This window comes from Bacillus rossius, chromosome 6 (assembly GCF_032445375.1).
Source record: "Bacillus rossius redtenbacheri isolate Brsri chromosome 6, Brsri_v3, whole genome shotgun sequence".
NCBI classification, from domain to species: domain Eukaryota; kingdom Metazoa; phylum Arthropoda; class Insecta; order Phasmatodea; family Bacillidae; genus Bacillus; species Bacillus rossius.
The window spans coordinates 46,193,229-46,218,681 of NC_086334.1; the positions used below are offsets into that span (position 1 = coordinate 46,193,229).

The 25,453-nt window shown below is 37.1% G+C and overlaps 1 protein-coding gene across 11 annotated transcripts; it reads right to left on the minus strand.

Annotated features, from left to right (window-relative positions):
- Positions 1-129: 129 nt before the first annotated feature.
- On the minus strand, positions 130-24,674 carry LOC134533136 (glutamate-rich protein 2). Of its 11 annotated transcripts, none has more exons than XM_063370431.1 (7): positions 22,615-23,483; positions 21,026-21,273; positions 18,790-18,847; positions 18,630-18,701; positions 17,991-18,150; positions 7,301-7,466; positions 130-4,981 (listed from the first exon to the last, which is right to left on the minus strand). In XM_063370431.1, the coding sequence occupies exons 2-7, from the start codon at positions 21,221-21,223 to the stop codon at positions 4,910-4,912; spliced, it is 726 nt and encodes a 241-aa protein (XP_063226501.1). In that variant the 5' UTR covers positions 21,224-21,273; positions 22,615-23,483; the 3' UTR covers positions 130-4,909. The 11 variants fall into 11 exon arrangements, with proteins under 11 accessions (XP_063226501.1, XP_063226498.1, XP_063226500.1 ...); XM_063370428.1 differs by lacking the exon at positions 22,615-23,483 and adding an exon at positions 24,100-24,616 and having other exon boundaries at positions 131-4,981; positions 7,301-7,469; XM_063370430.1 differs by having other exon boundaries at positions 131-4,981; positions 7,301-7,469; positions 21,026-21,230.
- Between the last annotated feature and the right edge of the window lie 779 nt (positions 24,675-25,453).

Here is a 25,453-nt window from a genome sequence, read left to right on the forward strand (position 1 = left end):
TGCTAGAGCTTGTATCTCTCATTAAATAATTTTCAAACACTGAAATGCTAGAGTATTTATTTTCATTCTTCGGAGCAATTCTGTCCTAGATGTGCTTAACTGCTTATAACAATTATATTTTTAAAATGAGTCATGTACCACAGTTAAAATTACATTAGTTTTGGGAAGTAAGTTTTCTGTTAAGGAATATTTAAAAATCATATTTGTTGAATAATACACTTTAGTTATGGTAAAACAACATTTATTAAAATTAAATTAAAACCATCCAACCCCTAGCTATTAGTTGCAGCTGCTTGTTCCAAACCCTCCACTGAATTAATTCTCGACTCTAGGACGCCAGTGTGTTTGCCCAAGTTGGCGGCGTTATGCTGGCCGCATACACGATGTGATGAAATGGCAATTTGCAAACGAATGAAAGTTGACACTAACCTGTTTAGCTCTTATTTTAAACAGTGCCACTTTTTATCTGCAGAGTTGGCAGTAAATTAAAAAAAAAACTGACTGCATTTGTACAGATTTATTTTCAAGGACGCATGATAGTTAACAAGATACATTAAAAATATTAATATCCAGATTACAAAATACTCTCTTGCAGTAGTACATTTATTTAAAATGATGAAAGATTGTAGACATAATGATGACATTAAAAAAATATTACACTACACTATTATACAGTTTAAAACTGAGAACTCAAAGCGATTTTCAAAAATGACTAAAATATGTGTATTTTTTTTTACCTATAACACATAAAGGCTATTTTATGATTATAAAATATCACAATGAGTTACACATTGGCACAGATATTCAGTTTATGAAAGTTAATGATTTACTACAAAATTGTACATATGTTTAATTTCACAAGGGCTACTATTTCATTACTAGACACTTACTTCTAGATGTACCTTTCCATAGTTGAAAAGGTATGCATATATATATTCTAATACACATTTCATTAATGTGATAAGCATACATATGCATGCACACACAAGTTTACCCTTTAACAGAATGAAGCAGTATCAAAACCATGTGCAGTTCTACAACCCATTAAATCTGTCCTACCTATAAATTACATACTTTGAACATTGACTAAGTTACATGCATATGTATTAGGTGTAAGCTGGTTGTAAAAAAAATTACAATGTAAAACTATTGTTAAGACTGCTGAACTAATCATATTCCATGTATGTCACAACAAATAAATAATAAAATTAAATCTTTAAAGAAAAATGTAAAATTTCAAGTTTCAGCATTGAAATACCATACAGGAAACATATTTTTTTTAAAAGTATTTTATAATATCTCATTTGGATAAAAACTTGTGCAACCAGCATATATTATACCACCATATTCTCCAGCATATAAGACAAGAATTCTATGCCAGTTTGTTGAGCTTAAAGCTACCACTCATTTTATGACAGGTCAATCTTAAGTGACTGTCATAAGTCACTTTTGAATTGAGTCCGCACACACGGCAGTACTTCTGATGAAGATCCAGGGACAATGGGAAGACATAAATTTAGGCAAAAGAATGACTAAGTTTAACCTGTTATATACCGCTGTATCCACTCTCAGAACCACCAGTAGTGTTCATATCTGCCATGCTTTGTTTTATGAGACAATCCCAAGTTGCAGAATTTAAAAACAAATACTGCAGGTCGACAACATGCAGACACCGCCCCTTTCTCTCACATCCAAGCAGGGCGAGAATATTCTACCGCCCCTTTCTCTCACATCCAAGCAGGGCGAGAATATTCTATCTATCGCGGCCTAAATACTTACCCGAGAAAGGGCAAAACAAAACCGGATTTTTCTATAGGCTCTGGTAATTTATTCATAAAAATCTACCTAACATTTTTTTTTGATTCCAAGTGGATAAGCCCAGTCGTGTTAATCCCATGCTCAAAAGTTAGTGGCGTCACATTTTATATCAAGTAATTTATTTTACGATTATCTTTTCTGAAGAGCTGACCTTGTTTTTTTACATGCTGGAAACTACGGTATGTTATTCTGTTTTAACTGTTACATAATTTCAAAGCCAACACTTGTTTAAGAGAGATTGCATGCTATGACCACGTACATGTTGAATTTCTTCAGCAAGAAATGTAGATTGGTCCATAATTGAACTTTTGATTATAATCAATTCATAAAAAGCATAACAGCCAGCCACAGCTTTACATTCTCTTCCTAATGAAGTGGAACCATTAATATACGATATGTACATAGGCATGGAAAGTGATGATATGCCATTGATGAAGAATTCCAAACATTTTAAGCACCAAAAGGTTATCCCAATTCAATATTAAATCAGCTCATTAATAGCATCCACGTTACTATGACCCAGCTCCGACACAACAATGAAGGAAACTCTGCGAGTAAATTGTGAAGAGGAAGCATGTACATTAAAATGCAAAGGACAGAGATTTAAGGAAAACACCCAAGATTTTTTGTTTGTTGGAAAACAAATTGTGTGTTACTACCCTGCTGCATTTCAAAGCTTCCCCCCTCCCTATCCACCCCCCCAAGATTACACTTGTAGTTTGATGAAGTTGTTTATTCTTCACAACATCTTTAGTCATTCACAAATTATTGGCTGAAGTACTTGGCAAAAATTAGTAAGAGATAAGAAATTGCAGAGAATCAACACTGTTATCTAGATGGCAAAGTATGAAAGTCATTTCCTCAATACATTTATCATTTGATATCCTAGGAACAAACATGATTTGACCCTCAATCCTACAAGGAAAAAAGAAATTCACTGGCGACGTCGCCAAACTTATCGCCGAATGATTGAAAAATCTCTTAATTTCTTCATGATACTTTACAACAATTCAATTTACATTCTCTCACCCCCCCCCCCCCCTTTCCAGAGCTTCAAGTTATAAATGGAAGAAATAAAATATCTTGGAAAATATGCTGGTGGAAAATAGACTTAGAGCATTTTCAGCATTTTCCAATAACTGCCAACAGCTGCCAGGACCAAACTCAGTCATTTGCAGTATGTGTGTGGGCATAGCCGGAGGAGAATAACAATAATCCCCCTTCCACCCCCCTAAGGAAACCAAGGAACAGATATTCTCTAAGCTCTTATTGTAATTCATGATTTTGTCCCAGAGTATACTTAGAAAAGCACTTCTTAAGCTGTCAAGTTAGATTAAAATGGTATATAAAAACTTTTCTTAAGCACTACAAAAATTTTGCTGGCACAACTTTTCATTGTAAAAAAAAAATTGAAAGATGAAAAAAACTGAATTCAACAGTGCACTTATTAGCTGGTATGCACTATACAATTATACACTGTTTGAAATTTATTACGTTATAAACTTAATTAATTTTTTTTTGTCATATGTACCGTATATATAATCTTTACAAAGCAACAAACTAGTAGTTCCATCAAGCCAGAAAAGGTTAGAAACTAGAAGCAGAATAATGAGAAATAAAATTGTTTTAATTATGCTCACTGTATTTGTCTCATGAGTCATGAATATAAATGCCAACCCAAGAACTCAAACTATTCTTGATTCTTACAGAACGGACTCCCAAACTATGATTTTGCTGTAGCATTCAGAGTTCAGTGGCTGGTGCAAAGCCAAAACACGACCCCAACGAGAAAATAGTATTCTTCTGCACCTAGAACATAACATCTGTAGTTTAAATGTAGTATTCTATAATGTTACCCCATGTGGCACATACTCTTCATTGTCGCCTTTTAATGGAAGTCACAAAATGGCAATAAGTTAGCACCCGTGGAGGTTTTTCATTCACAACTTGCTTTGGTGTAGTGGGAAGTGACTCAAATCCTGCAACTCGCAGTCTCCAAGATCACTTGCTTGTGGTAATACGTAATACATTTGCTGGCAGGGTTCCAAACATTTCCACGCAAACCATACGAGCAAAGCATTTCAAAGGTATTTCATAAAACGCAGACCTACAAACTATCACAAAAATAGCATTCTGTTAAGCTACAAACCCACGCAACAGGGCTTTGGCAGGTGTTACGAAACATGAATGGCAGCCATGTTTGGCAGGATGTCTCCACATCATCTCAACACTTCACTTCAACAGCTAAGCAGGATTTCTCTCTGAACTTCAGGCACATTAAAATGGCACACTTGTAACGTGATCTGAATCGCTCAAAATTCTTACATGATACTTTAGCAAATTAACCACAGAAACACAAATAAAATTCAGAATTCTAACACTCATTTGACAGCAAAGTTTAGAATTTTTTTTTTACATTCAATGGAGAAATAAATTTAATCTTTACAATTTAAAACTAAACTGTCCAGAAGATAAAAATGAAATGCTTAAAAAACATACATTCAACATTTCTAATCACTAACATTTTCTTTTCTGTTAACATTTAACACCACTTGTTGAAAAGGTTCTTAAAAATAATGTTAGTATTTCTGGTCCACAAAGTTACAATAACAATTCTTACAAGTGTCAGACTACAACACTACAATGTGTTAGGCTCAAGTAATATGCTAGTTTACAACTGCAGCTACCTATCTTTACAAATGTGCTCGTTGTACACAGTGATTATACATTGTCAAATTGGGTAGTTGTTATACATGGCGAGAAGTAGGCAACCACAATGATAAACACGTTACACATCAAGAAACACTGCCATTAAAACACTGATTATGTGTTACAGTATAAGTTAACATTTACTTATGCCATGTAGTTATTTGTTTGGATGACTAAGCTAAAATTAATGAACACAAATTGTTTTACATTGCATTATTTTGAAAACTGGATATGTCAGGTCAAGCTAACATTCTGATAAAGTGATGTAAAAAAATACATCAATTATAAATTTATAATGTACTAACACTTTGTTGTAATAATAAAGGGACTGCAAAGATAAAAAAAAATTATAAATTAATGTAATGTAGAAGACACTCACCAGTCATTTGCACAAAAAAGCCAGTCTTGTATGGGTAAAATACAGTATAACTTCCAGTAGCATTGGCTTAGCAGTCTAAAACACAAAAGAAGTGAAGATGATCGAACAAGAAAAATAAGTTAGGCCTTTATATAATACATAAGTCTTGTTGCATCTGTTCTAACATTTAAGCTTCATGGTTACAATCATATAACTACCCTGTTGTAATTAAAGTATGTGTCAGTAAACAAATTCAAACTTGATAGGTACTTTGTCAAATATAAGGAAGAAGGGCACAATTAAGCAAAATTATTTTAATGTTGACAGCAATGTTCCCTTAAATAATTTTCTGAGAATGAAAAACATAGTAGTTTATATAGGTACTGTGACTTCTAAATGAATAGATGTTATTGAGGATAGTTGAAGATTCTTTGTGAAAGGAGACAAATATGCATTCTCTGGTTAAGTTTGTAAAAGTTAGCACTGAAACCATTATTATTGTATGAAAATACAAAAAACAACTTTAACAACTGCAATATCAGTTATTGTATTATATTATATTATATTAGGTAAGTCTTTGTATTTGAAAAACAGAGCTTACAGTAGGTGTATCACACTAGCGGCCCGCCAAGGGTGGTTTTAAGCACACCTGGCTTTTATGGAAATAAACGGAAAAGAATATCAAAATAATTCCATGAAAAATCCCTTTAAATTACTGTTTTAAAAAAAAACATATTTTTTACAAAATTTATGATAACTAATTTTATTTCTGATATTTAACTTATAATAATAAATATAATAATAAGTTTTTTGCCCTTTTTTCAGGCTACATTTCCTTGGATTGAATTATATGTGCAGTCCAGGCCACAGGTACAAGCAACAAACAAGTTAGCCGTTTAACTGTGCATTGTAATTTGGTTTAAATTAATAATGTCCGCCTGCAGAACGTAAACTAACATGTAAAAAGTCCCGTGGCACAAATGAGCTGGACACCCCTGGCTTCCTCCCTCCCTATTCTGCTTGTAAAACTTGCTCAGACATAAATGACTTTGTTCGATGTCCCTTGTACCCACTCCTGGCAAGGGAAGGATCACCAACAGTACTCTTCACAAGCAATATGCACACTCGCACACAAAATAGAAAGGATATATTGAAGCTAATACCAAATATTTCAGTAGAACAATATAGGAAACTTGGGTCTTTTAACATGGTGAACGATGGAAACACACGACTGCCGTGATCCTAGCAGCTCAGCCTGAATAACGCCTACGAAATTAATAATTTCCTTATATTACAATAGGCAATCTCGGCACAGATTTATTTCTTGTCGTTTGAAAACACGTCGTACAGAAATTAATTTACATTCCATACATTAGCATTAATACAATATGTTCATAATTCAAACAAGTTTTTGCAATATACAAAAATATACCTAATGAATAAGATCATGAAGAATAAGAAAACTTTAAACATAACAAAAAGGACACAGATCATACAACATTCAATAAAGAAAAATACTTAATTTCAAACCTGAATTTTTGTAAATCATTTATTTCTTAAATGAAACTGTGAAACACTATAAAAAGTTAATTTCCTAGAATAGGTACTCATCTGGAAAAAAATTAAAGCTCCAATAATGGTATTCTTGAGTACTACTGTTGCTAAAAATGTTGAAGTAGAAAAATAAAATTCAGTATTAAGCCAAAACCTGGAGGGCCAAAAAGATAAGAATGTGAAAAAACTGCTTTACTTATAATAATAAAATACTCAACTTTAGGTACTTCCAGAAGCATAATTCAATTGAACCTCCACTCCACTGTCTTGTTTCTTTAGCCAAAAATCATAAATTGCAGCACTCCTTATTGCCATCAGTAAAGAACATATAGGCCACAGTTTATCCAATTTTAAAACCAAAATGCAAACAAAAAAAAATATATATATATATAAAAAAGGAGTGTCCCCCCCCCCCCCCAAATTATAAATATAATAATGTATATAGCATTAAAATACAATCATAGTTTTAATGAACCAAACTTAGTTCATACACCAGCACTTAATTTAAATGGTTTGTATTATTAGAAATTACAAATTTTAATGTACAGAGAAAGAGCAGTGTAAGCGTTATTAAAATCTCTAGATGTCACTTGATGGATATAAAGTAAACTCCAAATTCAAGAAATAGTCATAATCGTACACACTACATTGACGCTAGTTTGATAGTGGAAGCCTATTAACGGATCGTCCTGATCGCTCTCACGGATGCCGAAGCAAGACTCTCTGGAACAACATGCAAGAATCAGACTCAGCCTACACATTCCCCACCACACACACTCATAAGCACATGCTCAGCAACACACGGACGCAATGTTTTCTCCGGGGGAACACGGAACATGCAGTCTAAGCGAGGTTCGACACCTGCCGGGCAGCCAGGGGCTCGGTCAGCGGCTGGGTGATGGGCTCGGTGGGGGACTCCGAGTCGGAGCTGGTGCTCTGGAACACCGCGCCCTTCGAGTCCCCGGCCGCCATCGCGCTCTTCGCCGTCGCTGGGACGCCGCTGTTGCCGTTGGGGTCCAACCCGAGGCTGCTGAAACAGCAAACAATACACTGCCTATGATTCTCATTTATTCTTTTAGAATCAAAGTTTTGTCAATAGCAAAGTCATGAGAAGAGAAAACAACTTTATGGTGTTTTTTTTAAATATGAAATCTGTTTATTTAAAAAGTATAATTTTTGCTGATACAATATATTTACAATATTTTGATTTGTAATAAGCGTGTGTTACTATTCGAAACAAATAAAATAGTCTGTTAAGTATTTTTGTACTTTAAAAATGTAATAACGTCGTAATGTAAAAATGTGTAATAATTAATAGCCGAAAGATTAAAAAGAATTAAACTATTTTCATTTTTTTGTGCATAAAATAGGGTACAAACTTCATGCTAAATAATTTACTTCAACGAATTTAGTATTTAAAAAATTATATACTTGTCATTAGGGTTAACTAACTTGAATTTTGGTGTTACATGGTGTATTGATATGCTTTTCGGAATTTTTTCAGCTTTATCGCAATTCACCTAAAAATCTTGTCCCCAGAAATGAGAGATGGTATCACATGACGATCAATACCAGGGATACTGATAAAGGAATTGGTGAAGGCCTATAGCACTGATGGCCACTAGCGACCTGCAGGCCTTAATACGGCCCTCCTAAAGAATCTTTCATCATAGTAATATATTTAGGTATACTGTTGCGTGTTCGCTGCCTTTGTATGTATGTAAAATAGGTTACGGCAGAAAGAAAATTTTTCTCTCAAAAAATTATTTATATCTATATAAAATCTATATATTGTTTCATGGTAATTATTTTAGAATTTATAGGTTTTGTATTTCTTATACGTAATTTTTTTTTTAATCCCATCATTGGTTGCGAACATGATTTATAAACTGCTCCAAAAAACCTGGTGAACAGAGTCAAAGCAGCGCTGTCCTCTTGTCTAGCTGAGTATTCAACTTTCATTGACCAACATCTGAATTGGTTACGATGAGTTATGCATTGTTGATCTTGAAACATTTCAACATACTGTTACGACCTATGTCGGTAGAACTGGATTTGTAAGAAATAGCCATTTAATTTTAATTACAGTTTTATTAATTACTAATAAATAATTTTACTTAAATAATGTCCGATCACCAATCACTGGCACTTAAAAATGTTTATTTGCAAGTCAGTCAATGTCTGACAAGTTCCACAGTTCGCAATCCTCGCTGGAGCTAGGCTCGACAGTGGTTCTCCCCTTACCTCGCGCCTGTTCCCACACAGTCTCGCGCCACTCAGTGGCACTCTCTCGATCCTGTCGCGCCGCTCTCTCACCCTCTTCACTGATGTTGTATTCATTAGCAAATGAATACGTTGACAATTCGGAGAGATTGTTTGCAATTAATTTATTCGTCAACTGACTACAATATGCATACAATAACACGAGCGACTACTTGACTGTGTTTACATAGGCCGGCCATCTTGACACACTGGTCTATATTCATGACATCCTCCCTTTTCCAACGAGTCTATTCCAGTGCTATCTTGACAGTCTGACAATTACTAATTCTACTTCTAAATACACAGTACACTAGGCTGGTATTACTTTACATTACAGGTTCATTTTTGATGGAGGAATCACGTATCTTCCGCTGCGAGTCATCGTGGGGATATGTGTATCCATGCTTGTGTTCCTTTGGCTGAAACTGGTGTTCGTGGCAGGGTTCCTATGCTGGAGGTTTTCCTTGAACCCCAGGAAGTCTGGAGAAGTGCTCCTTGAGAGTGTCCTATCAGACGTGGGTGGTTGTGCTGCTTCGCCCGCTGGATGTGGTGTCACTTCCTCTTCGTCCTTACTATTTTCCCCTGGAATGTGCGGCATTCTCCGATGTACGTGGTTGCTGAGAGTCACGGAGGAGGGACCCGAGGGTTTGATGAACCACGAGTTTCTCCTATATCTACCAGTGGGTGTGTCGATGATGTACGAGCGTGCCTCTGGTACTGGTTGAACAATTTTTGCAGGAACCCAATTCCTGTGTGCTTCCCGGTAAAGGACTTCGTCTTCTGGTAAAAGAGTGGTTGGCTTTGATTTGTTTTTGTTGAACGTTTGTGTTTCCGCTTGTCGTAAAAATTTGAGGTTATTTGCAACACCTTTTACTAGTGCTGGTAGCAGCAACTTCTCACTGGTTGGAAGCAGCGTTTTTGTCCTGCGGCCCATGAGGCGTTGGGCTGGAGAGCCAAGCCTTCCTCGAGGGGTATTCCTGTGGTGCAAGAGGGCAAGCATTGTGTCTGTCTTGTCTATGCTGCATTTGCGCAATAAATTTTTTGCCTCTTGGACGTATCGCTCTGCTAACCCATTTGAGCGGGGAAAATGGGGGCTAGAGATGCGGTGTGAGAAGTTCCACTCTTTTTGGAATTTTCCAAATTCAAAGGAGGTGAACTGTGGGCCTCCATCTGTCCTAAGTTCGTCTGGAATCCCCTGTTGAGCAAACCACCGTTTCAGTTCTTTGATAACTGCATCACTCGTAGTTGATCACAACTGTATAAAATCAAAGTAGCCTGAATAACTATCTGCTATGACGAGGAAGTTGTCACCCTTTATCTGAAATAGATCCGATGCCACGAACATCCACGGACGAGATGGGATGAGTTCTGCACTGAGGCATTCTTGAGGAGGGTCCCGTTGTGACCGGTTGCAGGTAACACACTTTTGGACAAATTCTGTGATGTCCTGCGTCATTCCGGGCCAGAACACATGGTCCCGTGCGAGCTGTAAGGTACCTAGGATGCTCTTATGTGGACGATGTAAGTGTGACAGCACCAGTGGTTTCATGCTACTTGGAATGAGGGTGCGCATCCCTTTGAAAATTATGTCCTTGTACACTGCTAAATCTTCTCGATAAGTCCAATATTTACGCAGGCATTCTGGTAGGAGTTCCTGTTTGGACGGCCATCCCTTCAGTATAGTTGACCGTAAGGTGAATAGTTCGTCACAATTGTTAATGGCTTCTAGCAACTCCATAGTGCGCTCCTTTGACAATGGCAGTAAGACGTGGATTTCAAAAGAGGTTGGACTGTCTGTTTCTGGAATGTTGGGGCAGTCTCTGCTTAATGCATCGGCTATGTACAATTGCGCTCCCCTTTTGTACGTTACTGTGGGGTGATATGGCAATACCTCGAACAGGATCCTTTGCAGTCTGGCAGGCGCATCCAGGAGTGGTTTTTTGAAAATGTCCTCCAGAGGTTTATGGTCAGTCTCAATTAGTAGGTTTGTGTTTCCCCAAATATACTGGTGAAATTTTTTACATGCTGTTAATATGGCCAGGGCTTCCTTTTCCATTTGGCTATAATTTAGCTGAGCCTTTGTCAGTGCCTTTGATGCATAGGCAATGGGCTGATCTTCTTGCATCAGAACTGATGCTACTGAGTGGCTGCTTGCATCTACTGATAAGGTAACTGGTTTGTGGTGATCATAATATGTTAATACTGGGGGATTCTTGAGGCAGATTTTTAGTGTCTCGAAGGCTTTATCCTGCTCTTGTCCTCAGTACCAAGCGACATTTTTCTCCAAGAGCTGTCACAGGGGTGTCAATATTTCTGAAACCTTTGGTATGAACTTGGACAAGTAGTTCACCATGCCAAGAAATCTCTGTAACTCTTGCACTGTTGTGGGTTTCTTTATTTGCTCGATTGCTTCCACTTTTTCGGGGTCTGGCGAGAGTCCTTGGCTGCTTATGATGTGACCCAGGAATTTGACTTGCTCTTTATTGAAACAGCATTTACTGGCATTTAGCTTCAGCCCCGCGTCTTTGAGTTTGGCTATCACGGTCGTTGTAAGGGATTCCAGTTATTCCTTTGTGGGGGCATGAATCAGGATATCATCCATTGAGCATTCTGTACCTTCAATGTCTTGCAAGAGATGAGTCATTACTTGCTGAAATACCTCTGGAGCTGAGGCTAGGCCAAACGGCATGCGTTTGCAAGCATATCGGCCCCAGGGTGTTGCAAAGGTCAAGTATTTAGAGGTCCTTTCTGATACTTCTATTTGCCAGAATCCTTTTCTACAATCTAATAGTGTAAAGTATTTGGATTTATTTAAGCGAGTTGCAATTTCCTCCAGCGTCTGGAGTGGGAAATGCCGTCTTTTCAGGTTTTTGTTTATGTCAGAGGGATCAATGCATATTCTAACTTGACCTTCCTTGCGTACAACAACCATGGGCGAGACCGCCGGGGTAGGTTCAGTAATGGGTGTGATGATGTTGCTGTTTACCATACTGTCAAGCTCTTCTTTGACCTTGTCCCTTATAGGATAGGGTACTTTCCGAGGTGGGTGTACTTTGAGGTTAGGTTGGTCTACTAAGTCTATATCGTAAACAAAACCCTTCAAGCGCCCTATACCATCAAATAATTCATCACATGTGTCCACAATTTCCATGCGTTTAACAAACTGTAAGCTTTCACATGTTTTCCTTCCAAGTACACATTGGTGTCCTTTCTGGACAATCAGAAACTTGATCTCTGCTACTCTCTTTCTGCTAGTTACTACTGTTGAGTGTGCTTCACCCAGCACTGCCACTGCGTCTTTACTAAAGGACAAGAGGCACTTGGTTTTTGATGGGACAATTTCCAGCTTACATTTATGAGCAATGGAATCAGTTATGACATTGCACTGTGCGCCAGTGTCTAGCTTGAAGTTTACCTTGTATTTATTTTGTAGGGTCAATGTTTCCATCCAGTCAAACTCTGCTTCGGACCTGGCCAAACATGACACTAGAAACACTTCCTCCGAGTCTTCTAATTGGCCAGTGTTCTGCTGTTGTTCTACTTGTGAATTCACACTTGTGAGTGTTGTAACTTGCCTGGACTTGCACATGTGTGCAAAGTGCCCTGGTTTCTCGCATTTTCTGCAAGACTTCCCAAACGCCGGACATGATCTCCTTTGATGGGAAGTGCCGCACCTGGAACACTCAAACGGTGGTGACCGATTCCTTTCTGTTCCTCTTGATGAAGGCCTTCCTTTTCTATGTCTGTCCATGCGGATGGCTTCAACTGCTGGTGCATTATCCATCTTCATCGTTAGTAATTGCTGTTTAGTTAGTTCTGCAGCTCTGCAAATTTTTACTGCCTGGTCAAAGGTTAGCTTTTCTTCAGCTAGCAGTCGTTCACGTACAGAATCCCTGTAGATGCCCACCACTATTTTATCCCTCAAAAGGCTATTTGTCAATTCCTGGAAGTCACATTTTTTCCCTTGATTTATGACAGAAGTCAGGAAATCGTCAAAGGGCTGGTTGTCCATTTGCACAATCTTGTTGAAGATATACCGTTCGTAGGTTATGTTCGATTTAGGAGAGAAATATGCATCAAATTTTGTTTTGATCTCTGTTAAATTTCTTTCTTCTGCCTGTGTGAGTGAGAAGGTATTATATATATTAGCTGCATCCGGGCCTATTATTGTCATGAAGGTGGCAACTTGTACTTCTGGACTTTTTTTCATGAGGTTAGTTGCGACAGAATACCATTCAAACTGTTGACTCCATAATTTCCACACATTCGCCATACCTTGTTCTGTAATTACTAATGGTTTGGGTGGTTTTAAGCTTACCCCCGACTCCGTGGCCATGACGATTTCTTATTAACTGTTAACGTTAGTTGTATGTTCGTTTAACTCTTCATAACACAGTCCCGGGTTTCGGCACCATGTATTCATTAGCAAATGAATACGTTGACAATTCGGAGAGATTGTTTGCAATTAATTTATTCGTCAACTGACTACAATATGCATACAATAACACGAGCGACTACTTGACTGTGTTTACATAGGCCGGCCATCTTGACACACTGGTCTATATTCATGACAGATGTCACACTTCCCTTCATTCGCAGAACTCTCCAAACTCTCGGAACTACCTCGGAACTCTCGCGAAGGCCGGCATCACCCTTTTGTAATAGTTGGTCATCTTTCCAGAACCGACGAGAGCAGCTGTGACGAGTCACATCATTCCGGCCAGACACGATGCTCGAAAAGTCCAGAAAGGCGGTGCTCATTCACGCCACTCCGCGCGGCAGCCCGCGGAATTCCCAAAGCCACTCAGCGATAGATAACATCGTCAAAGAAGATGATGCACAGAGAGCAGAGGAAGGAGGGATGTAGTGACGACCACTGTAATCCGGCCAGGCACGCATGGCATGCCTTACGTCAGTGGACCGCACATGACACAGCACCAGTGGCTGTGCAGGGCTGCCAGCCAGCTCCAAACTTGGTGCATTTCATGGTCCTGTCTGCGTTCGTAACAATATTATCAAATGTAACTTATTTGTTTATAGCCTTTTGTCTCTCAAATAAACTCCTCTTACACTTACTACAGAATTTACTTGATTCTAAAATGCATTTTTTTTTAAAAAGTCTTCAAATTTGGGGCACATTTTGCAATTAACATTCTAAATCCATAGAATTATTTATTTTTTGATTATAAGATGCATATCTGAGCTCAGAGAATGGGCTGCATCTAACAATTAACGACATAGTTTTTTACACCAAATTTAATCATCGAAGATGAGCCTTTGTTGTGACTTTTAAAACTCTAAAAATTGTATGTGAGACCTGCAATTTATAACACCCTACATTTACCGGCAAACTAAACAACAGTATAAATAAAGGTCATATTGAAAGGTGGTAATTCAAAATGTGGCATGAGAAAAAATAGTGGCTGGTACACTCATTAGGAAAAAGTGCTGGTCACATAAGAGTCTTCCATCATTTAAGATTTAGGTCTTTAATAAATTCATGGCAGACCAATGAAATCTGTGTCTAAAACCTGCTACGCAGCACACTAATAGCAAAATTCACATTTTATATAAATAAAAAAATTAAAAAAAAAGAAAAAAAACTTTTATTTAAGCTGAAGAGAATCTTAAATTCATTACATTTTGTTTCCAGAAAAACTATGGACTAAAAGAGGGGTACTTCTCAGAATTGAATGTATCTTAAATTCAAGTAGGTAAATGTGGCATGAGTATCACAAACATAATTTGTTACATGGTACATGCACTGAAAATTCATTATGAAAGTTTTAACATTTAATAACAATGCAAGCTCATTTAGCCTCTGTATCACTCAGTCCTATGACTAACTGCTGTACTAACACTAAAGTCATCATGCCTAACATGCTGTCAAGTGAAATATAAAATATCTTGTAATTCAAGCTAACTTGTTAATAGAGCAGAATAAACTAACAGGTTATAGTTTGTGACAACCCATCTAGCATGGATGCTGCTAATTTTTTCAAACGTAGATTTAATCATGCCTTGTTCTAGAATACTAACCATTTAAACAATATCAGCTGTTGCTAATTTATTGAAAATCACAGTTACTAAAACAGTTAGAATTTGCTCTATACAAAAAAGTTTGAGACAAACCTTAAATTCCCCAGCAGAATGAAAGATCGCAACTGCAAGGAATTGTCTCACATTATTTTTTTTCTGCAGTCACAAGCACAATTTTGTCCTCTCTTCATTTAAAAAGCTGCATGTGAAATATTAAAATAAATCTCCTCCAGGAAATACATGTCTTACATTGAAACAGTTCCTGCCGTAAACCTTGCTGAGCTATTTTCCAATAACATACATTAAGTTTATACCAAAACACAATCCACTGCTTCATGAAATTATGACTCAAGAAGTGAATGGATTTACTGATTGTAATGAACAAGAGGCAAACAACTAAAATACTAAATCCGCCTCAATTCTGAGTCATGCAATAACTTAAGTATATACACTTGCAAGTTAACCTTCACTGATATAGTATATTGGTGGCATGAGCATCAAGGTTACATGTTTGAGGCCACAAAAGAACCCTAAAGCAGTAAACAAAATTCATAATTACAGGTATTAATTTTGTGGAAAACTGTAACACATACCCATAGCCATGTGTAGTACATAATGACTTCACTATCTACCATGAAAACTACAGTTTAAATAGCTCACAATGAAATATGTCTAATACATTTATACATATGTAGTTTTCTTCACATGATCTAATTCAGTGCGTTAGTCAAAGTACCTCAGAAAATTTCAAGTTAAGCAGCAGAAGGTCTAATATGGTTACAACTATGTTAAAAACCATCCAACCAGAGTGACATTTGGCTATACACTCGTAATAGATTTGTTCACTGCACTGTATACAAACATAAAGGCCACTTAAGTTGACAACCAACTCACAGAAGGCCCTGCAAGAACTCGTCTTAACCACTTTCCGTACATATATTTACAAAACAGTAGCACTAATCAGAATCCTTTCAAAAACATACTCTCTGGCTGTGATTTCATTCAACTGAACTTAAAAACAGCTTACACATGTATACCTTGTATTGAGAAAACAGGAAAAATTAAGTAAATATTTAATCAGTGGCCAAAGAAAATGAGCTTCTTTAAGAGAAGGCACTCGCTTGTTCCTTAGAAAGAAGAGGGGGAAGAGGGAAGGAACTTTTTTAGTACGAGTGTGTCAAATCATTGAAAAGTAATACAAAATACTCCATGTCTTTTACCACAAAGTTGTACAGAAGGAAAAAAATTTACTGCATGGAATTTTTGGGAGTCAGAATTCATTCAATTCAAATTTAAACAATCTGCTTTTTTTTTTTATTAAAACCAATTAAACATGCGACATGTGTTACAGTGAAATAAAGGCAGCTGTTTAGGAAACCAGCAACAAAGTACATAGCATTAATTACAATGTTAGTGGTAAACATGTACACATGGATAAAGAAATGATAAAAAAACAAAATTAAAATATAGGTATTTTACATTTTAAAAAATACCTTTTTCACGAGCTAGTAAAAAATGATGAATGCTAATTTTTTTTAATTAACACTATTAATATTAAAATTCTATTATTACATGCAGCATTGACTCAAGAAAAGGGTGCCAGATGATTGCATTTCATTCTGAATAATATGTTTTCTGCGACATAAATTAGTTTCTACACATAAGCCAACCTCATCCACTTGATGTAGTCCAGGGCTACACCCTCCTTGAAGCCTGATGTGCTTGGTCCATTGCAGGCCTCTACTACTCCTCCCATCACCCTCTGTTTCAAACCGCCCGCCGACGTGTGTGTGAGTCCGTGCGTGTTGGACTGCCATGCCGGGGGTGTGTTATAGAGTCTGTGCTACGCACCCCTAACGTAATAACATAATTTTATTAAACTAATTGTAATTTTTTTTCTCTTTCAACTCCTTTCAGTTATTTTATGAGGACGACGCAGCGCCGTGTGCGGCCCACTTCCAAACTAACCCGACGCGGGCAGCGATATATTTGAATCTAAGTAATAGACAAGTAATATTTTGTGAGATAAAAGTTCATAATGATTAAATGTGATTTGTTAACTTCATAGGGGGTTTTTGTACATTAATTTTAACTCTATAAATTTTGAGGGACCTAACGGTAATTTGGCAGCTTCCTGCCACCATGACACCCTGACCACAGACCAGTCTCTTCCAATCGTTACCCAGGGTAGGATGTGTCTTTTGCACCTTGTTGACTTTACCGTGAATTCAACTGATCGTTTAGCAGCTGTCATATAAATTAATATTTTGAAACCTTTTCGTTTCTCTTCAGGGCCTACTCCAGGCGGGAGGCTGTTTCACGTAACTATTTAAGTTCTCTGGAACATTTGAAATAAACTAGGAGATGTTTTTATTCGCCAGGTCACTAAGGGTCCTGACCCACACCTAATCCGGATGATTTGCCATTGGCAATCTTTACAGTATAATCGCGGAGTAGCATTATAAGGGTTCACAGTGTCAGTAATTTGTAAAATATAACCCTTATACCAGATACCGTGTGTGTTTTCACCTCTTGACCACTTGCACCGCCAGAGTAAGAGGTGAGGCGTGTGGGACATCCAGAGAGCCCACTTGTGACAATTGCTCGTGTGCAGTGAGAAAGTATGCCCGTCGCTTAGAGTGGGCTGTTAGGGTAGATTTCTAATAGTATTGGGGTTGCGAGCCTCGTCACGACCCTGAGGGAGGAGTAGCCAGGTCCACATGCCCAGTATAAAATGTGGTGGTGCCCGAAACAAACAAATACTGCACGCCTTCCATAAATTCAATCCCAGTGTGATAAGCACACACAATTGAGCATCAGGATCCAATACTGACTGTATGTGTGAGAGAAGCAACTTGCTTGAGACTAACAGATGTGATGAATTAAAGGTTAAGGAAAGGGATTGGAGGACAAATATGAAGATTAAAAGTACCCAAAAACAACTTTCCTTCATTCACAGGAACCGTTTTGTCATCCTGATCATCGCAAGAAAAAAAAAAAAAGGTTCATGTTTAAAAAAAATTTGGTATCTATGGGTGCTGCTTTTTCAATGTTGTCACTGCACGGATGATTATGTGCAGGGTAACAAGAACCCAGATCAGTATTCTTTAATTTACGGGTATCACCTTGTCAATTTGACACTGCATGAAGGATTAACGAGCAGCACAAAAAATAACCCAAAAAATTCTTTCCTTAGAATCGCGAGCACCACAAGGTCACCCCAGGAACTGGGAGCACTGAGGGCACAGACCTGGGCGGGGCGTTGTCGTCCGCCTCCTCATCCTCCAGACTCGAGTAGCTGGCTGTGGTAGCCTCCGAGTCGGAACCCGAGCTGCGTTTCTCCTCCCCGTCGCTGGAGTCGTTCCCGTTGCTGTCCTCGCGGCTGCTCGACGTCTCCTGGGCCTCCTCCACTGCAGCACAACCACCCCGCTGTCACCCTGGCCTTCCCTGGCATGGTCAGCCAGCATCATACAAAAACAATACATTTATAGAAATATGTACATGAAGTAATTTATATCATTGGAATAATCAGTCACACACTGGTGTAATTATCTAACTCACTCAGTAATTGCAGTTGCTTGGCATCTGGGTTGTAGCCGCAAAGGCAAAAAAGATATCGCCAACATTTTGGTCGAAGTTGCAGTCACCATCACCAGGGAGCTCCCTCATAATGGCGACTGCAACATCAACCAAAACGTCGGTGATCATCTTTGCCTTCGACGCTGCTACGACCAAGAAGCCAAGCAACTCTATGGACAATGGCTGCTAAAGCCAATGATCTTTATCACTCAGTAATTGTTCAAGCCTGACTTTATGCACATAATTCATGAATGAGGGGTACCATAGCTAATTTATAAAGTAACACACTTGACTACTAAGAAATACTCACAGAGCTTTATTTTTTCCTGTATCAGGGGGTAAAACTCCTTGGCTGTCACATTATGTGGCTCGTACTGAAGTACTGGAAAAGGCACATTTCCTTACACAGTGACCGTTTTTTTTTCCCACATAAAAAAACAAACAAGACATTTGAAAATGGTGATACTTACTGAGCTTGCAGTATTTCAGTGCATTTTCATAGTCTTTCATCATGAGAGCAGACAGAAACTAAAAATAAGACAAATAAGGAGGACACATTATTTGGTGACATCCACAGCAAATTAACACACATGAATATTCCAATTCACCAAAATAACCCAAACTGAAAATGTAAGCAACAACAGAGCAGAAGATGTAACAACAAAAAAGTCAAGTCATCCACGAACAAAAGAAAAGCCATACATTGCTTTGGTCACTATAGGTTAAATTAGTTTACTCACAAATAATATTTATAAGCCACATAATACATGGAGTATAGAGTCTAGAGTTTCAGTGCTTTCAAAATAATGCTTTTGTTTGGTTATGACTTTTTTGGGTTTGTTTAATTATATATACATAATACTAGCTGAAGTACCTGGCGTTGCCTGGGCTAACACAGGGTGAAGGGGATTTTTTTACAAATTCTATGTAGAGAGTAATTATCTTCTTAATTTTAACATCACATGAAATACACTTTCATTCATTAAACAATTTATACATATATCTATAAGAAACCAAAACACCAAAATTTAATATTGAATGTAAAATGACTGATGCATCTAGTTCAGAAAACCAAATTATTTGGGGGAATAAAAATAAGATTACTGAGAAAAAAATACTTGTTTAGCAGCTCGTTTCATAACTGCAGAAAAGTTTCATTATGACAGAAAGGGACATGAAAATCAGTTTCACACCACAAAATCAATGAAGCACTAGTTACATCACTCATCTTCATTACAAACTGTTCAGGTAAGCAACGTCATTGATGAGAGCAGCTTGCACTTTAGCTGTATAGATTATTATAACACACAAACCTAAGATTTTTATTTGGGCTTAAGGGGCCCGCCTAACCAGGGGTGAATCTGTGTTAGTTACACAAGATGACAAGTGCGATGCACACTGGTGTTTCTAACGTGGTATCACTTCTAAGCGCAAGACTCTTAGCTGGCCCGCAGTCTTCTCGTCATCCATAGGGCAACTTTGAAAATTGAGCGGTGAGTGTAAAATTATATGGTGGAGAAATGAAGATAAAGGTGTAATGCAAGTACGTTAAGTGCTTTCAAGAATTTGTAGGTACTGGTTGTTATGTGTCCAAATATTACTCTGAAAACATGCCGTTTGGTCATTTTAACTCCTCAAAATTACAGTCAAAAAACTTAATCCAGGAACAAACTACTTATCAACCCTCAGTGAATTCTTAAATGCTTAAGGTAAACAGACCCCCACTAGGATATCTCGAGTAGTTTTCATATCGAGTGGTTTTTCCTGAAGCTCTGCAAACTGTATGTGTGCCCGGGTAGACGGGGCTCTTAACCTCTAGTCGACAGTGAGGTCATTAGAGAACGATACCCTCAACACCTGTGTAAGGAAACTTGGGAAGGAATTGTCCATGGCCTATTGTAAAGCGCAATCCAAGGATTCACTTGGATTCTTTGATTTGTTGGATTTGTTGGTTATGCACAGAGGCTTAAGGGGATAGTTTTTGCTCATTAATAAATTCATAATATAACCATATTTAATTGTTTACAATTTTTTTCTACTACACAAGTCCCTATGTAATCGTTTTTATGAACTTAAGGGCAAATTTTTTTTTGTCAATCATAGTATGTACTGAAAGAATTAAATGATGTGATATGTTATTATTGAGATAATTGTTGTTTGTAAGATGATAATTATTCCTATTGATATTTTTATGTAGCTTTCAACTAAAAATACTTTTTTTAGAACCTATAACATTTAATATATCAAGATTTTCCCAAAAACTTGAAAAATTCAGGTTTCTATGGTTTTGGGAGAACCTAAGTTTTATTAATTTAAGGAATTATATACTAAAAAAAAAACTGTTTCAGGACAAATGCTACATACAAACAGTTAAAAATATAAATAATTGCCTTTGAGTTCATATGAAATAATACATAAGGACTTGTGTAGTAGAAGAAACATTTTATAACATTACATTTGGTTAAATTGTAATTTATTTAAAACCATAGTGCAAAAATACAAAATAATTTAGGATACTACCAAGATTACCAACTAGTGCTCATTAATATGAGTTTATTTTGGGGTGTTGGGATGCAATCCATGACATTCACAGCATGCTTTAACGATCACTCGTTTGCCTGGAGTGATCGATGGAAGAATACGAGACAGGGATTGGAACCCATCACTGCACCACCTCACGCCACGGAGGCTCGGCGTGAGACGTACCTCCGCCAAGAACTCGGTCGGGGCCGAGGAGACGGACTCGTCAGCATCGGTGTACTCGCTGAGGTCCTCCGTGCTGCTGCGAGGCGTCTGGGTCTTGGCCAGCCCCGGACCCGAGCCCGAGGCCACCGGGTTGTTGTTGGCCCCTCCGCCCCCTGGAGGACCCTTGCCGCCGGAGAGCGAGTTCACAGGCACATCCATCACCAACCTGCAGTGGCAGGCGAAGCACGGTCGACTCCTGACGTCTCGATCTGCCCACGACACACGAGGGCAAGTAGCTACAGAGCGGGCAAGTGGGTACAAGGACCAAGCCCCAAGTGATGGATGTCATCACACATACTTGTGGTTGTAAAATATTGTTTGTGAAAGGCTCCCTTAAGAATAGCTACATGCTATTTGTACGCGAAATGAATTTTAATGACAAAAGTTTAATTTTGCAATATTATTCTGCTTCAGCACCTCGAGTGAATGAGCCTTCGACCCATCAAAACCCAGTTTCTTGCTGTCGGGGGACAGAACGCTGTTCACAGAGCGCTGTTCACATGTGTAGCTTTAAAATATTTGTAAGCCTAACAGGGAATGAGAATTTTTGTGAATAAATTTAACTTAGCATACTTCGTCTTACCTTTTTTTCAATTCATAAAAAGAAAGAGGTATAAACCCTGTACCTATCTTAAATACCTTCTTGACAAAACCTAAGTGTAAATATCTGCCAATTCGCAAGCAACAAGCTTCTGATTTCGGATTAAGTTTTTCAACTGTATTTCTAGAAGAGTTACGAGAGTCATTCAATAAGTAACGAGACAAATCAATGTAGTTCAAAAACTGTTTATTTAATCAATATAAAATTTTATCTATTTTTCAACATATTTTGCCCCCCCTCCCCCCAAAACTTATACACATGTCCCATTGTTCCCTTTAAGTTGCACATGCCCCTGACATAAAATTCTTTTGGCTGCTTTCAGAGCCACATTTGCACCTGAATCTTGACTTCTTCGTTGGAACCAAATTTTTTGCTTGAATGAGATGTAAAAAAAAATAAGTTAGAAATACAATAAAAGGGGTTAAATATGTATTGTACGGATTAGCGCCAAAAAAAATCGTACAAATATGAAATAACTTTCATTATATGCTCTTTTACGTCCTCTTTTCAAAACCGCCTGCGGAGATTAAAAATTCCAATTACTTTTGGAGATATAGCCGTTCTTATTTTGCAATACAAGCCCTATGTACTTAATCATTCAACAGACGCCATTTTATATTTTGCCGTGTGCGCGTGAATGCCTAAATAACAGAAATTTTCCATTATGTAAGGTTAGTTACATGATAAATACTTCAAAATAAACGGAAATTAAAAATATCAATTAATTTTACTTGTATAGTTTTAAGTATTTATAATGTAACTGACCTGACCTAACAAAACGGGACAAAGGTAGATTAGGTCAGGTCGGCTACAGTATAAATACTTTGAAACTGAACGGACATTAAAAATAATAAAAATTAATTTTAATGGTTGTTTAGTTTTAAAGTATTTATAATGTAGCTGACCTGACATAACAAACCGGGAAAAAGGATGAACAGTAGGAACTCACGTAATTTTCTTTTTACGTGATGTAGTCGTTCAACTACGTCGCGGGAAAAAAAAAAATCATACTTGTAAACAAGCAACAATGGTGAAAACGCGGGAAGCCTACGATTCACTCATCCTTCTGGACATACCCGAATACTCACGTTGGCAAGCCTTCTTTCAACAGACGAGAGGCAAACGCCCGATCGTGCATCTTAAGTTTTTTTTTTGTTTATTGTAAATAAATATGCAACTCATGAAAACTAATGGTCAATTAGGTTATGTTAGCTACATTATAAATACTTTAAAACATTGTGGATGGTTGATTTGGTTAGGATAGCTACATTAAAAATACTGTGAAATCATGTAAACGGTTTCCTAGCGCTGGATAGCTACATATTGAAAAGTTATTTGCTAAGCAACCATAAAATGATTTTACAGTTTTTTTAATGTAGCTATACTTACCTAATATAACCAACCATCCACAGTGTTTTAAAGTATTTTTAATTACTTCTTGCTAATTTTAAGAAAAGAAGGCTTGCCAACGTGAGTATTCGGGTATGTCCAGAAGGATGTGTGAATCGTAGGCTTCCCGCTGAACGCCGCATCAGTGCACATCATGAAAATTAAAAAATTCCATATCTCCTAAAGTATTTGGAATTTCTGATCTCCGCCGGGTTTAATGAAAAGAGGAAGTTAAAGAGCACAGAATAAAGGTATTTTCGGATTTTTAAAATTTTTTTTTAAAAAAATCGCCAAAAAATGAATATTAAAAAATTCGATATCTCCAAAAGTAATTGGAATTTTTTATCTCCGCAGGCGGTTCTGAAAAGAGGACGTAAGATAGCATATAATGAAAGTTATTTCATATTTGTACGATTTTTTTTGGCGCTAATCCGTACAATACATATTTATCTTGAAAACTTTTATTTATTTAAAGCTTAAATATACCATTTTTTTTACAATATTGCATTTCAGTAAAATGAGGAGGAAAGAGAAAAAAAGTTTCAAATCCGAGAAGTCTAGAGTCTTCCCCTCTTTGCTTTAATAAAATAACATCTTCTGGGGAAAAAAAAATTAGTTTCTGAACCAATATCTTCCTCTTTCATAATTTACAAGCTGCTGGGTCCACCACTGGGTACATTCTTCATATGAATATTTTGGTCATAATTCAGTATATTCAGTCAAAATTTCAGTTCAAAAGTGTATTTACATTAAAGTCTAGATTCTAACCAAAAGTACTCTTGGAAGAAACAATTACATACCAATTTAAAAAGCACATATTTTAACCAAACAATAGTAGAAGGGTCTCAATGTTAGGGCTATTAGGAAACCCTTGAATATTACTTCAAATTTCTACATAGATCTAACATTAATAAAAAAAGGGGGGGGGGGGCCTTTTAACTGGGATGGGGCTAAGCCTTATTGTAATGTTTGAATATGTTTATATTGCTAAAAGAAACTAATGAAATTCAATGATACATCTGACCTGTTATTGATATATGCTTACCTCAGATTGCAGAAATTCGAGCTAGTATCCTTGAAGACCTATTAGATACGCTTAAAAATAATCTAATAACTTTTAACTTCTTAACGTTAACTTACAACAAATGTTTACCCACTTTGACTACGAACTTTAATAAGCTATCGTTTTAGAATGAGGTATCAAGTTTTAAGTAGCTTCAGTAGGATTAAATCGCTGCATTCGCCTTTCACTTCGTTACTGATAACACATCGGCTTACGTTTGACGATAGATGCACTCACGCATGCACAAATGTTTATCACTAAGCATTACGCGTTGTTCTACGCGCAGACCCGCGTGTGGCACTTTCACTACATCTCATATTAACTAGATTTCAAGTCCGCAGTTAATTACCCCATTAAGATAACGCCATAATTCTCACTTATTGACGTGAAACATTAAGAACATATTCATTTAAAAGAAGAAATCCAAGAAACCAAGTCACCCATTTCTAAAAACGTAGCGGTGTACAAACGTACACTACAATACAATGAAGAAGGTAAACAGATCAATAATACTTCCATACTTCACTTCATACCTTCATACTCACTACATCAATGGCGGGAACTTTACACCAATTACTTTTGAAATAGCATACAGTGTCACCAAGTTGATTGCTTACTTTACGACATTTCTCTTTTTAACCGAAAATGGTTGTAGTAGGTACGTTTTTGCCTTAAAGCAGTTTATTATAGTTATACTATCCGTTAGTATACGATTGTACAAAAAAATTAGAGAAGTCATTATAAAAACTAAGATGATACTGTGTTAACTAAATAAATAATCAAATTAATAAATAAGTTATTCATTTAAAACCCGGTTCTTTAAAATTCTGTTACTGCGAAGAGGGCGTGCAGGGGACGAACCATTGCTTCCAATTTTCTCCATCAAATAAAGTTGGAATTAATATTTAAAAAAAGTTTTAATCCTGTTACTCAAGAAAAATTTATTAGGGTGATATTTCATGACATTCGGGTACATAAGGTAGCGAATAAGCACTACGTTGTTGGGATACAACCGAAACCTAACTCGGGAACCATATTGAAATAAGGGACTGGGCGTATCCTATCGTGCATTTGGAACATGGTTAAGGTACGGGTATAGCATATTCAAAACCTAAGTACTTATTTTTGTCATGGAATACTGGCTTTATAGTACTGGGTGATCTCAAACTATCAATTTTAACTTTGCATATGTTAAAATGAAAGATATATATCACAATTGAACTTTTAATTCACATAAAAACTGGTTGCATAATACCTAACATGGATCATCTTCTTCCGTAAAAAGTTATAGACCCATCATTGGCGTTTTAAAGATATATCAATTTACAGATAATTA

Coding starts and splice junctions, on each gene's coding strand:
- LOC134533136 (XM_063370428.1), bottom strand. CDS start 21,223: ATGGATGTGCCTGTGAACTCGCTCTCCGGCGGCAAGGGTCCTCCAGGG. Junction 18,702..18,789: donor ACTGAAATACTGCAAGCTCA/GTAAGTATCACC, acceptor TGCCTTTTCCAG/TACTTCAGTACGAGCCACAT. Junction 7,470..17,990: donor GACGACAACGCCCCGCCCAG/GTCTGTGCCCTC, acceptor TTGCTGTTTCAG/CAGCCTCGGGTTGGACCCCA.